Here is a 14,477-nt window from a genome sequence, read left to right on the forward strand (position 1 = left end):
CCTGGCATCTATTTCTTCTACGTGAAGCAGGTGCAGCTCGGCTTGCACAGGACAGCTCTTACCACCACACCGCTTAGAGGTTTGCCTGTCCCGCTGGAGGATGTGCTCACTGCGTTTAGGAAATATCCCTCACTCCGGCCATCAGCGATGTCTGGCACAATCTAGCTCTGAGTCCCTTTTCTAGCCTGATCTCCCTGTCTCACGGGTTCTACTAAATCTCCAGTTGGCTGCATAGTTCATCATCAGTCTGAACAAGGCACGATCTGTGTGTTAACACATTTTCTCATGCTGACTCTGCTGTTGGTATCAATTTCTTGCTATGGTCCTTCCAGTAATAGGTACCTGTTGCAATCTTACCCAGACTCCAAGGTCTACTCAGAAGCAACTTTCTTCATAATCCTTTCTTGATCCACTGACTTTTTATAGGACTCCCCAATACTTTTTTCTCCTAAAAAGTGCTTTATGCTTCATTCTTTTATGACGTTTAGTGTTTTTCCTCATAACACATTCATTTCTGTTTATGGTGTTAATTTCTTAAGGTGAAAATCATGCCCGTTTTGTATTTATTTATTCCTCATATCTCCTAGTACAGTTCTTTGAATGCTAGTGAATCTGTATTTGTGTTTTTCAAATTTGAGAATTGAATAAACATGAAAAGGCTTTAACTCCTGAAGGATGTTTTTCTCTGAACTTCAGGGCAAGTCTCAGCGTAGTCAAGCATATCTTCAAGGTCCTGGAATCTGTCACTGTGAAGCAAATGAGTTCCTTAGGGCCTGTAGACTTTGTCAGGCTTCCAACACATACCAGAACTCTTAACCTTGAAGGCCTCATCAGAGTGGCCTGGAAATTCTCTCTCAAATATTCAATGATCTTACATAAATGGCCTCGCCTTTTCTAAATATATTGCTTGTATATTATTAAATCATTTGGACACTATAGACAGAAGTGTTTTGTAATTTTTATTGCTCAAATCATTTTCACAGTTATTTTTCCCTTTATTCTCCCTGCTCATGTACTATTTTACACACACAAGCGATCTACAGATCATACATGGTTTGAGAGTGTAGCGATTAGAGAAACAGTGGTCAATCTGTCACTGAGAACATGAATACCTAACATTCATCTGTATGCTCCTCCCCTCCCCTATTCCTTTGCTTTGTTTCACATCAAAGGTTTTGTATTGATCATTCTTCTGCTTTTTATCTTAATTTTTAAATTTGGAAAAGATTTTAAATTACATAAGAGTTGCAAGGTAGTGGAAAGAACAGACATATACTAATACATACACTTATGTATATACTTACACTCACAGAGAGAATGTAAGTTCTGTCTGTGAGAGAGAATAATATATATGTAAGGATATATATTATTTTATCAGAATTCTTTGAGATTAAGTTGCAGATATCATGGCCTTACTTTACCTCTAAAAATTTCAGTATGATTTCCTACAAATAAGGCATTTTCTTACACAACCACAGGACAGTTTCCAACTTCAGTAAATCTACTAATTGGGGAATGCTGAATAAATAATGTTATACCCACACCTCAAAATTATAAAACATATAAGTTGTACCTATATCCACTGCCCTAAAGAGATGTTTATAGTATACTGTAATTGTAAGAAGAAAGTTTGACTGTAATGGGTAGAAAGTGGTTCCATTTTATTTGAAACAAAACAAAATTTGAAAATTGACATCTGTTATACATCCAAAGCATATCCTGGGGAAAGGCCGTTTGCCTGGGTGTGAAGAAGAGGCTAGGAAGAATGAAAAGATCGGGCTGTTAACAGTAGTTTACACAGGAGCGTAAGCTAAGAGATGGGTTAGGAGGTGCGACATCCCTGAATTTTTACTGATTAAACATTGTATTCCATTTTTCCATTAAAATAAGTATGCATTATCTTGTATACTTTAAAAATCTAAAATGAAAACAATTACAAATTTGAAGCTGTAGTGATGCGATAAGGCCAATTTCAGTGTTGAAAAATCCCAACATGATCTGAAGCCAGCACGGTGAGTAAAATGTGACCACAGAGTGAGTCAGGCGGCTCCACTGGCCTGCAGTTCTGCACTGTGGGTGGGCCTGCGCCAGCTGCAAAGCACTCAGATTGGAAAATTGTGGAACAGTGTGTCAGCTCACCTCCAGCTGACTTCAGTATGAGACCTCCTCAGGGAGGAAGAGAGTTTTGATACCCTTAGAGAGAGCAGAAGGCAGTAGAAACAGAGAAAATTGATGGAGCAACGTTGTGGTGAGTTAAGTCAGAAAATGATGCCATCAGACACTTCCTGAGCAGGGGGCCAAGAAAAGAGGCAGGACAGAGTTTTTTTCTGGAATGCAAGGTGAGAAGATGAGGGTGTTTCTATCTTAGTCCTTCAACAACAACTCACATTGCCTTGTGCTTACTTTTTGCGAGACGTTTATACATTGAACTCATTTAATCTTCCAATAACCTTATGAAGTTAGTCCTAGTATTAGCTTCATTTATATTAGATGAAGTAACTGAGGGACAGAGAAATTAACGGCAAATCAGTGGTGGAGTGAAATTTGAACTCAGTCTGACTACTTAAGCTCTTTCAACAACAGGCTTCTTACACTCTCTAGAACATGTCAAATTACTTGATACCTTCAAGCACAACAGGTTTTCCCTTTGTATGGAATGTACTCTTCTGTCATCCAATATTCCCATTTCCCTTCCCAGTTTCTCTGCTGCCTAATATTCAACCTGTCATTTTGCATTAATACCTGAAGCAACACTTTAATAATCTACATCGACATATTATATTAGGTTAAACCACATGAAGCTGCTAATATTTGAACAATTTTGACCTTCAAAAATGACAATATCCTATGTTTCAATGTAATGTCTGCCTGTGTTTTGTGAATGTTACTCACGGATGTTACTGCTGGAGAGGAAACTCAGTGTTTAAATTTTTTTCTTTGATCTGTTTCTCTAAAGTCTGACAGGGTACCCTCTGTGTAGTATATATTTGTTAAATAATTTTAAAATGTAGAAATAAATGAAGATATAGAGAAATTCTAAATTACAAAAGCAGAAGAAGAGATGGAAAAAAGATAAAAGACTTTGAGGGCATGAAACTTGATGGTACGGAAATCAGTGTATGATTCAGTTAAATTGTGAAGAAGAAGCATCGACATTGCTCATAAATTCTTTCTGTTTCTCAGGGTTAATGGCATCCACAAATCATTGACTAATTGACATATTTCCTATTTTGTTTCCACAGTATCCATGTTGAATAACACAAGTCCAAAAGATTCTTAATGGTTGGGAAATATGTTATCATACGATGTGATTCAGGTCATTATTTAAAAATGAAAAAGTACATGAGTCAGCATTATGAGTACTTGAATAGTGCATTTTTAAGATCAAAGAGATGGCAGTGAAAGGGAAGCTTTCAGTAGGTTTGCCGGATGAAGACCGTACTATAGAACATTGTTCTGTCTTCCCCTAAACACACGAATGATACAGAAATAGTCTTTAAAAATGTTGGATGTGGCTAAACTAAGTAGGAGTCTTAAATATAAATATAAATGTAAGCTAAAACCAATAACTATGACCTATTTATTTTAGGAGGGAAGAAATGAATTTTTAATTTTTTCTTCTAGCTCAGTAATTCATTTTGTATATAATTTTATTTATTTTTTTAGTTATAGTTTACATTCAACATTATTTTGTATTAGTTTTAGGTGTACAGCACAGTGGTTAGACGGTCATATATCAGTACTTTACAAAGTGCTCCCCGCCGATATTCCCAGTACCCACCTGGCACCAGGCACAGGTGTTGCAGTGTTGTCGACTACATTCCCTGTGCTGTACTTCACATCCAGGTGACTGTTTTGTGAGGGCCAATCTGTACTTCTCAATTCCTTCACCTCTTTGACTCAGCCCCTCAACCCACCTTCCCTCTGGCAACCGTTAGTCTGTCCTCTGTATCTATGAGTGTGTTTTTGTTGCTCATTTAAACAGTTCTTTAGATTCCACATATGAATGAAATCATACGATATTTGTCTTTGACTGACTTACAAGAAATAAATTTTTACAAGTGAAATCATATGGTATTTGTCTTTCTCTGACTGACTTAGAAAACATAAACTTTTAAGATATATTAATGATAGTCAAGCTGGAAAAGGTCAAGAAGATGACTGACAGTATTGACAGAGGTGACATTTTGCATTGGAATAGTGATGTATAAATTCTAAAAATCATGAATAAGTTTATATAGTTTGTCATAGGTTCCCAATGGATAACTTGGCCTCCTATATAACTGAGATCAACACTACCTTTCTGCTTTCTTCTTTAAAGTCAAATATCATTATCACTTTATACTATCTCTAAGATTTATGAAACTCATTTTCTTTTTTTTCTTAATTCAAAGCCACTTCTTCCTTCAGTGCTCTGGACTTAATATATTTCTGCTTTAATCTTTTAAGTTTTGTTGCTTTCCTTCTCCACTGATTTCTAATCCTGACCCACAACTCCATGTCCACTAATCTTAAAAACCCACGAACCTATTTCCTGTTAAAGTACTGTAATATTAGTGATTTTTTAAATATCTCAAAAGTCTTGCTTAAATCATGGGCTTGATTTTTTCACCTCTTATGCCATTCCCACCTGTTGCAATCTAGCTTCCACCTTCCTCTGGCCAGCGCACCTATTCTCTTGCAGGTTTAAAAAACAAAAGGTTGTCAATGAAATGAAGTCCTGGAGAACAAGATGAGTGATGGAAGCCAAAGAAAGAGGTACCAGTAGGCCTTGAAAAAGGGGGAAAACTGTCAAAAGCATGGGAAATTGTCCAGAGAGCAAAATGGGAGGGAAGACGTGGTTGAGCCCGGTGTAGGAGAGAGTACTGGCGACAGCCTGCGATGACACTGTGTTGGGAAATGGTGCTGGAGAAGGGTCTGATCCTGTGGGGCCCAGTGAAGAGACATGACTAGAAATTCATCAAGTCCTTTCACACACAACAAAGGAAAGTCATTATCTCTGTAACTAAAAGTGTGGTATCTAGTACAGTAAAGTATGCTTATTGTAGAGTCCATACCTTTATTGTATGATTTCAGATATTTTAGATGTGGTGTGGAGGAAAAGTAGAAAAGACAGAGAAGGTATGAGCTACATGACTATGTAAACTGTAGATGAGAGACAGAGTCTAATGATTCCATGTGCTTAAGAAGCCTCCATAATTTGCTAATTGGGGAATAGAAGTCCAAGTCCAAAGAACTCTCTGCCAATTTTCACCACAAAATCTAAAAACTGGGTTGAAATATTCTTTTCTTGAAGGTTCTATATTTGTTAAGGTTTCTTCACTTCCTCACCACCTATACGACGCTGGTTTTTCTGGGAGGACTTTGTACACATTGGCCTCACATCAGTATTTGTTCCTTGAAGTGGCTCGAGTCATGCCATTCTCAAATAAGACAATCCAGGGACAGCTCTCATTGTATAATGTAACTGATTAAAACCTAGTGAGGGGAACAGTTTCTTACTGAAATAACCACCATAAGTCAATTTGCCACAAAATAGGGAGATTTAGTAAGAGTTTTTCGATTCTGAGAGGGATACCATGAGAATCAGATATTATTTTAAATATTTTCATTGTTGGTTAGATAGCTTACGTGATAGCTTCCTTATGTACCCAGAAAAGTAGTAAATAGAAACAAAATCAGTAATATTCCAAACAGACAAGCACAGTAAGTTTTCCCTCAGCAGTTCATCCAGTGTTAACTGTTGTCCTGTTGGATCTTGGGCAAGTTGGCCCATTGTATCTCAGCGGGGTCCTGAATGTCCTGACGCAGTCAGTCCACTGACAGGGTCTGAAAGGTGTCTGAATGATGTCTGCTCAGGAGCCAGTCCACAGTCTGTCCTATGAATTGTCTGTATCAATCCAAGTTTTTAAGCTACCTAAAGATCTTGGAAATTATTTTAGAGCTGACATACCACGAAACGTGATTAGTCTTGAAACAGAGCTTATGAGAATAATAATTCAATTAAGTTGAATACATTTTCATTTTTCATAATCATAAACATTATGCAAAAGTAAAGTTAGCCTATCTGATCAGCAAACCTATTTAAGTTCAGAAAAAGCAAACTCAAATGGAATAAAATATAAGTTTGTTTTACACTTAACATTGATGAATCAGAAGACAGCCTTTTTAAAAAATTAAACTAAAATTTTTAAGCTGCTCTTTTTTGCTACAGAGTTATCTTGATTGCATTAGCCTGGGACCTGAAAACAGTTCAGTTAATCTTTGTAAAAAATAAATTTCAGACATATTCCAATCTCGTACTGGAATAGAAGCCCCTTTGTGGCCTGGATCCATCCCTCCACCAGCATGTCTACCTGCTACCAACAGGCAGCCATGGACTAAAGCAGTGGTCTTGACATTTGCTACTCACATACTACCCCCAAATTAAAGTTACATCTAATTTTTAATTATTATTTTAAGTATATAACTTCTGTTATGTTATTATAGTTGCCTCTTAAAACAAAATGCTAAAGCATTTTTTAGTGTATCTGATGGAATTAGAATGGCACATCAAATCCAAAAGGGATAAATGAACTCTGACTAAATGAAGTGAGTTCTTCAGGACCCATGCCTTAGGCTGCCCTAGATTGCAACAGGGGGGCATTTGCCTTGTACCTGCATTAAGATGCTTTCCTACCAAGAACAATTTTTATCTAATTTGTGGAAATGTACATAAAATAATAGAAGATTTGGGATGAAAAGTAAATGTAATGTTTACACTGGGTATATTAATAATCATCTCTTAAATGCACTACTTACACTGGAGAAACCATGACAAGCTGAATTAGGTTAATCTAAATCTAGTAAGTACATGGACGCAATATGCACCATCAGAGATAATGAGGAATATCAAAGATTAAAAAAGGCACAGAATGGTCTTTCTTAGGTCCATGGTCCTAAGGGACCATGGTCTACCATGGGACAAGAAGCTTGAGTCTTATACCAAATGAGATAGTGTAAGTGATGGCTATCTCGCTTACACTATCTCGCTAACACTATCATTGCACTTACAGCCCACCTGGCTGTGCCATCACCCAGGAATCTTTGCACCAGTCAAGAAAAACATGTCTCCTGTGAATCTAAGCAAATAATACAAAAAAATCTATCAGAAATAAACATGGAACTTTTAACTTTTTTGCCTTAGAATCACACAAAGTATAATTTCATGCTATAGCCACCAGTCAGTGAAGAGTCTTTACTTTTTTCCCGAATGAGGAGACTGAAAATGCTTTTCCCAAATCCTGACTATTCCATTTCTAAAACTCCTAGATGGATAAGGCACGGAGACTTGTCGGGACTTGTAGACTGGATGAAAGAAAGTGCTGCCATCTTCAGAATTTCTTACTATGTTCTTTGCTTTGCTCTCCTGAGCCCCTAAGCAACACTGTTTTGACAGCAGTGGAGGGATAGGAGGAAACAAACTTGCTAAACAAACATGTCATCATTGCCACCACTCAAAAATGTAATATACCTTGTATTCAGAACATAACCATAAGGGTTGAAGCAACCTTCTAACTCCAGGCTTTACCTTTACCAAAATCAGCAGAAAGGCAAACAAAGACACATGATTTACTGCTGGTTCCTGGTTACTTCATTAAAGGAGGCTTTGCCAGAATCAATACTTTGAGCTGCTCCTTTGCTTGGCATTCCGGAGACTTCACACTAGCACTGAATGACAACAGTAAGAACGGGTGAAAACTGTGGCTTTGCTCTGAAAAGTAGAGGAGGGGCAGTTATGAACGAGGATATTGGGAGAAAAATCAGAGGGGTTTCCTCAGGCAGGTCAATTTTAGGAATAAAAATATGAGTTTAAAGGTCTGAAAACAAATTGCCTTAAAAATATCCCATGCCTAGATAAAACTTTGAAAATCCTGCTCCCTCCCCAAGGGGCACCCAACACCCCCACCCCCCTGCAGGGGCTACATCTACCTCAGTTTAGAGATTGTCAAATTTAACTTTCTAAAATTACCTTAATGAGATCTCTGTAAGAATATTAAAAGGGAATATTAATCCATATGTTATTGCATCAAGATACAATGGAATATTTGTTGAAACTGACAGCCTATTTGCAAAATTTATATGAAAATTCAAAGGACCAAGAATAGGCAAAGCAATCTTAAAAACAAAAAGTGGAGGAAATGAAAGACTTAAAATACTAAATATTAGGACTTATGAAAAAGCAGTGATAAATAAGACAGTGTAGCATGAGCACAAAAATAAACAAATAGGCCAATGGGAAACAAATCCATACATTTACGGTTATCTGATTTATGAGAAAGCTAGCACTCCAGTGTAGTGAGGGAAAGGATTTTTTGAAGGGTGCTATACACAACTGTGTCAAAAACTATACTGACTCCCCCAACCTCATACTACACATAATAATTCCAGATGAACGGTAGAACTGTATGTGAAAGATAAAAGTATAAAGTCTGCAGAAGGAAACACAAGGGAATATCTTTAATAACCTTGGGGAAGGCTAAGATTTTTTAAACACGTCACAAAAAGTGCTCACTAGAGAGAGAAAACAAGGATAAACAGGACTACTTAAAGTGGGCACTTCTGTTCATCAGAAGAAACTCTTGAGGGATTTAAGGCTAGATAATATAACAAAACAGGATTGATTCCATCTTACTAGAAGAATTGTAGACACAAGATAAGAAATCTTACCTCCTATTTCTTCTCTCTGGAGCTAATAGCCTGTGGTTGACACCTTATGGGCCAGAAGCTTACAGGATTCTTAAGGGCTTCCCCACCTTCCTACAAAAAATATTTTTGGTGGTCTCTGAGATTCCATTAGTCATAAAAAACCCTGATTTACTATCATTATTAAATGTGTAATTATGCATGTTTGCTGCAAACAGATCATTTTGAACCCTGCATACATGTTACAAGCTATAAAAGCTGAAGCCCTTTCCCAGTATGCACACTCAAATTATGAGTTTTGTGCTAGCATTTTATCTATTTTATCTTGTGTCTGAATCAATATTACCTCTGATGTTTGAAAAATAAGGTCGAAAACTTGTTATGCAATAGCACTCCAATTGTGGATATATATATATAGTATTTGTTACTGGATAGGAATGACTATATTGAAGATCCAGTTACAGATCTCATGCTACCAAATACAATTGGATTTCTCTGTGTGTGTAAGATAAGTGAGGTATTCTTTTCCAAATTTGTACAATGATCCTATAGCAACTGTTTTTATTTTCTTACAAGGAAATTACACGCATTTAAGAAACTATTACTTCTATATTGATTCCCAGCTCAGTCATTTACAGTCTTAGAAAACTTCATATTCAGTGAAGATGTTTTGTTTGCTATTTTGCTACTTATAATGTTATAACCTACTTCAGTGATTCAAAAATGAGAGCATTTATGTACATAGTCACAGTTTAACAGAAGGTGTTAACCCTTTAATTTCTGAATTAGGACTACAGAAGGATGTTAAATGCTTTTTTTAAAAAGTACAATATAAGTAATTTTGTAACATCGGCCATGAATGTTTTATAGAGATAGATAACGGTGTTTTAAGACCAAAGCCAAGAGATTGACTTTGAAAGAACATAGCTATTTTAATTCATTAAAGTATATTTCACAGCTGCTATGATGTGTCTGGCACTGATTCCAAACACATCAAGCAATTCCCTAGGTTTCCCACTTCGAGGGATTCCTGACACTGCCAGCTGATGGACGAAGATGTCAGGCTCCTCAGAGACCGCTGCACATACAGCTTCTCCAATGCCACCTTCTCGGTAGTGATCCTCCACTGTGATAACCCGACCTCCTGTAGCTTTCGCATTGGCGATGATGGTGGCAGCATCCAGGGGTTTAATGGTAAATGGGTCAATGACACGGATAGAAATATCTTGTTCAGAAAGATCAGCAGCAGCTGCTAAGGCTTCATGAAGAGTAAGTCCGGCTCCAATAATGGTGACTTTGTCATTGACACTGTGGCGGACTACCTTAGCCTGTCCAATCTCAAAATTTTCTTGTGGGGTATAAATCACTGCAGTTTCTGTTGGGCTTGTCCTAATGAAGCACATCCCCTTGTTATTGGCAGCTAGATAAACAGCATGCTCTGTCGAGACAGCATCGCTTGGATAGAAAACAGTGCAGTTGGGAATGCTTCGGAACATGGCTAGATCCTCTAGGGCCATCTGGGAGGGTTCATCTTCACCAATGGATACCCCGCAGTGGGCACCAATAAGATTGATATTGGTTTGAGAGATGGCTCCCATCCGGATCTGATCAAATGCTCGAGTCAAAAAGGCAGCAAAGGTACTAACAAAAGGAATCGTTCGACCACGTGTGGCACAGCCCAGTGCCACACTTACCATGTTTTGCTCAGCCATAAAACACTCGATAAAACGCTCAGGGTGTTCTTTCTTAAATATCTCAGAAAAGGTGAAATCCTTTGTGTCACCATCCAGGACAATAACCCTTTTATTTGCGTGGCCCAATTTAGCCACAGCCAAACCATATGCTTTCTGAGTAGCTATTTCGTCGCCCACCTTATAATCAATCAGAGAGGTCATTCTTATGTTCTTGATGCTGATTTGAGGTGAGTCTTCAACGGGGGGTTTCGGTATGAGATTCTTGTTGGTCTGTATCTGACTCTCAATTAATCTGATGATCGCGTCCGCTCTTTCTTTCGGCATGGGCTTTCCATGCCAGTTTTCTGCATCTTCGACCTTGGGAATGCCCCGGCCCTTGAAGGTCTTCGCAACAACGGCCGTGGGCTTGTTCTTCACCTGAGCGGCCTGCCAGAACGCGTGGCACAACGCCTCCACGTCGTGGCCATCCACCACGTAAGTATTCCACCCGAAGGCTTCGCAGCGCTGCCGGTAGATGTCCGTGCAGTGCCCCAGGGGCGCGGGGCCGCTTTGTCCCAAACGGTTCACGTCGAAGACGGCCACCAGGTTGTCCAGGCCGTGGTGGGACGCGAAGGCCAGTGCCTCCCAGACAGAGCCTTCCGAGGCCTCGCCGTCGCCCAGGAGGCAGAACGCGCGGTAGCTGGCCTTGTCCAAGCGCTTGCCGGTGTAGGCCATGCCGCACGCGGCGCCCAGCCCCTGCCCGAGCGAGCCGGTGGCCACGTCCACGAAGGGCAGTCTCGGGGTGGGGTGTCCCTCCAAGTCACAGTCAATTTTCCTCAAGTTCAGCAGCTCCGACTCGCTGACGTCGCCCACCTCCGCCCAGGCCGCATAGAGGAGGGGGGCCGCGTGGCCCTTGGAGAGCACGAACCTGTCGTTGTCCGGGTGCTCGGGGTCTGCGGGCTTGTACCGCATCGTGTGGAAGAAGAGCACGGCCAGGATCTCGGCCGCGCTGCAGCACGACGTGGGGTGGCCGGAGCTGCAGGCACTCGTGGCCCTGATGGAGTGGATCCGCAGGCGGTTGGCCAGGTCCCGCAGCACCTGCAGGGTGTCCGCGTCGGGCTTGGCGTCGTCAGCCATGAGGGCCACACTCTCTGCTACTCCCGTGGAGCGGACGTTGCCTGCACCAACCGCACCTGTTCCATTCCATCCCGTCACGTGATGCCCCCCCCCGCCCCACCCCCTCGACGTTAGGAGCTCAGCCACCAGCAGGCGGCGCTAGGGGCGACTGTGCCGCAGGACTTGTCACCCGACTGGGCCTATTGTCAGACTTCGGGTGCACCGTGTGACTCCACCTCTTCTTCTGCACCTGACCATCTCCTTTGCAGTCCAACTGAATGGATTTTAAATATTAACTTTGTTACTTGCATGGGCAGCATTATAAATTCAAAAGGGGGGGCATTTTTATATCCATATCTTACAGGCACCATTGGTGAGGTTGTGCTTCTTTTACATGCATTCACACTATACCGGCGACATCCCCCTTTTCAGCAGAGCACTAGTGGAAATTACTGAAAGCCACTTCAAATCTGACGTGGCAACATTGTCAACAGACTTTCTCAGATCAATGGAAAATTCTGACTTACAGACAAAAATACGCTGACACATTGGACCAAAAACTACAAGATCAAAAACAAAAACATTCAATGCAGAGTATCTAGAACTGCAATTTCCCTAGTATACTCTAAAATAGTATTACTGTTACTACAAATAATGACTTTTTAAGACAAAATTAATTTACTTTACTTATAAAATTAATTTGTGCCACTGAACTCTTCTAGCTGGCAAGGGTTATAGCTTGTCATCAAAAATAAAACAAAAGAAAACCCGCAATGAATATCTTGATTCTTGAGTAATAATTCTTATCATTGATTTCATATTAAAATCATAACTATGGAAAAAGAAACAAAAAAATAATAAATCCAACCAAACAAAAACAAAACTGGGTTTCAACCCAGAAAAAAAAAATGAAACTGAATCTCTGGAAGTACAGTCTGGGAAGCTATAATTTTAAAATGCATGCATTAATTTTAATGTGTAGTCAAAAGTTAAGAATGGAGAGTCATCTATAGATGGTTCTTAACATTGGTTGTACTTTAGAGTTATCTAGCCAGTTTTTAAAAGTCTCATATCCCGGATACCCTCCAAGCCAATCAAGTTAGCCAATCAAAATGTGCCTGGGCATCGCAATTTCAAAAGCTCCTCAGACAATTTCAGTACTTAATCAGGTTGTAAACAATTCACTCAGGGTATTTTGCTACATTAGATCTCAGAAAAAAATTTAAATATTATTTGATATTTAAACTAGTTTTGTCATTTTCATTTTAAGGGTACATATTAAAATAACTCATAATGGTATGACACTAACAAGATTTTGATACTTGTTGAAAGAATGTTGGATTAAGAAAAATCCTTAAGAGGTCATCTTGTATTCATTACTTCCAATTCCTTTTGCAAATTAATGTTTGCTTATTTTTTTAGACAAAGGAAAACAAACTAAAGACAAACTAGAGTTGGACTAGGAGTAAAGATGGGAATTAGAGAAAAAAATCACAGCATCATAAGAGCAAACTACTAGCAGCTGACTGGAAAGCAGTTAATCCTGGCTAAGAAGAGTTCTAATATCCAAATGATTGGTAAAATGATAATTTAAAAATGATCTCTGAGGAAGTGTTCACATGAAAAAAAGATGGGAGAAATAGCAACAGCTTAACATTTCAAGTTCCCAAATTCTTCAAGTCATTTAAAGTTTGCACAACTGTTTCCCAAAGTATTAAACTGAAAGTTTCTAACATTACTAAAGGTCAGCTTTATTAAGAAAAAACTGTGGTCTTGTACATTTAATACCCTAGATAGTGGTATGAATTCCCTTCTGTCATTCTATGAAACTGGATTTTATACTCTAAAAAATAATATTTTGTAAGTTATATGTAAAATATTTTAAAGTGTTTTTATATATTTAAAGGGAAACCCAGAAAATTATATAAAAGTTATTAATATTTCTTTGAAGCATTATAATATTTTAGAATATATTTACAAATATACAATAGAAAATAACCATGTAAGTATATAGTATGCATAATTGGATAATGCAAAATTACCTAATGTGGCTGTGAAAACAATTTAGTCAAATAAATCAAAGACATGATGCAACATTCTACTTCCCCTATTAGAAAAGGCTGTCACTGACAAAAGGCCAGCCAAATGTCTTTAAGTAAGCATGCCAAACATATAGTTGTCTTGGAAAAATTATACCTTTTAGGTCATTTTGGAAGACAATTGAAAGATTTCTGCAAATAGGAAGGAACTATTCATTTACTACTTTCGGTTTATCTATCTCAAAGTGGGATTGGTAAACTCAAGTGCATACTGGACTAGAGAGGTACCATGAGTGTATGAATGTCAGATATGTATAAGAGGACTGGAGGGATCAGTCCTCTTATCAGTTTTTTACTAAAAATGTAATCCCCCACTCAAGCAGTTGGTTTTCCTACTTTTTGAAATGTTACGTTTTCCATTATATATGTGAAGCTATATTACCAATATATTTAAAATAGACACTTTTTATCATTATGAATTAATCTATCTACCATATTTCCTTAGTCTACTTTGTTTAACATTAATATATTTATACTAACACTCTATTCATTAGTATTTGCTTAGCATACCTCTTCCATCTTTGATTTTAAAATTTTGTTTACTTATAGATATCTCACAAACAGGACATAGTCACATGTTTTAAATCCAATATGACGTGTTAATATTTTAATTAGGGCACTTAGTCCACAATTATTGCTATATGGATTTAAATCTACCATTTTTGTTTTCTAGTTACCCAGTCTTGTTTCTTTTTTCTCTTTGTCTCCTTGCTTTGAATGAGTTTTTAAATTATTATTTATTGATTTTTCTCTACTTGTTTGTATCCTGTCCAAGGTTACATATATCCTTTTAACGGTTACTCTGGAAATTAACATGTATTCCTATTGTATCACCCAATATTAACAAATACTTAACCATTATACACAAACACACACATCTTTGTGTATTTGTTAAAGCACAGGA

At 38.3% G+C, this 14,477-nt stretch overlaps 1 protein-coding gene across 1 annotated transcript; it reads right to left on the reverse strand.

Moving 5' to 3' along the window:
- Positions 1-9,617: 9,617 nt before the first annotated feature.
- On the reverse strand, positions 9,618-11,495 carry TKTL2 (transketolase like 2). Its single transcript, XM_045831674.1, has one exon. It carries the CDS (start codon positions 11,493-11,495, stop codon positions 9,618-9,620), a length of 1,878 nt encoding a protein of 625 aa, XP_045687630.1.
- Between the last annotated feature and the right edge of the window lie 2,982 nt (positions 11,496-14,477).

Source organism: Phyllostomus hastatus, unplaced genomic scaffold (genome assembly GCF_019186645.2).
Source record: "Phyllostomus hastatus isolate PE091 unplaced genomic scaffold, TTU_PhHast_1.1 phas_contig_159, whole genome shotgun sequence".
Lineage (NCBI taxonomy): Eukaryota > Metazoa > Chordata > Mammalia > Chiroptera > Phyllostomidae > Phyllostomus > Phyllostomus hastatus.

Excerpts from the sequence above, each read along its gene's own strand:
- TKTL2 (XM_045831674.1), bottom strand. The coding sequence starts at position 11,495 with ATGGCTGACGACGCCAAGCCCGACGCGGACACCCTGCAGGTGCTGCGG.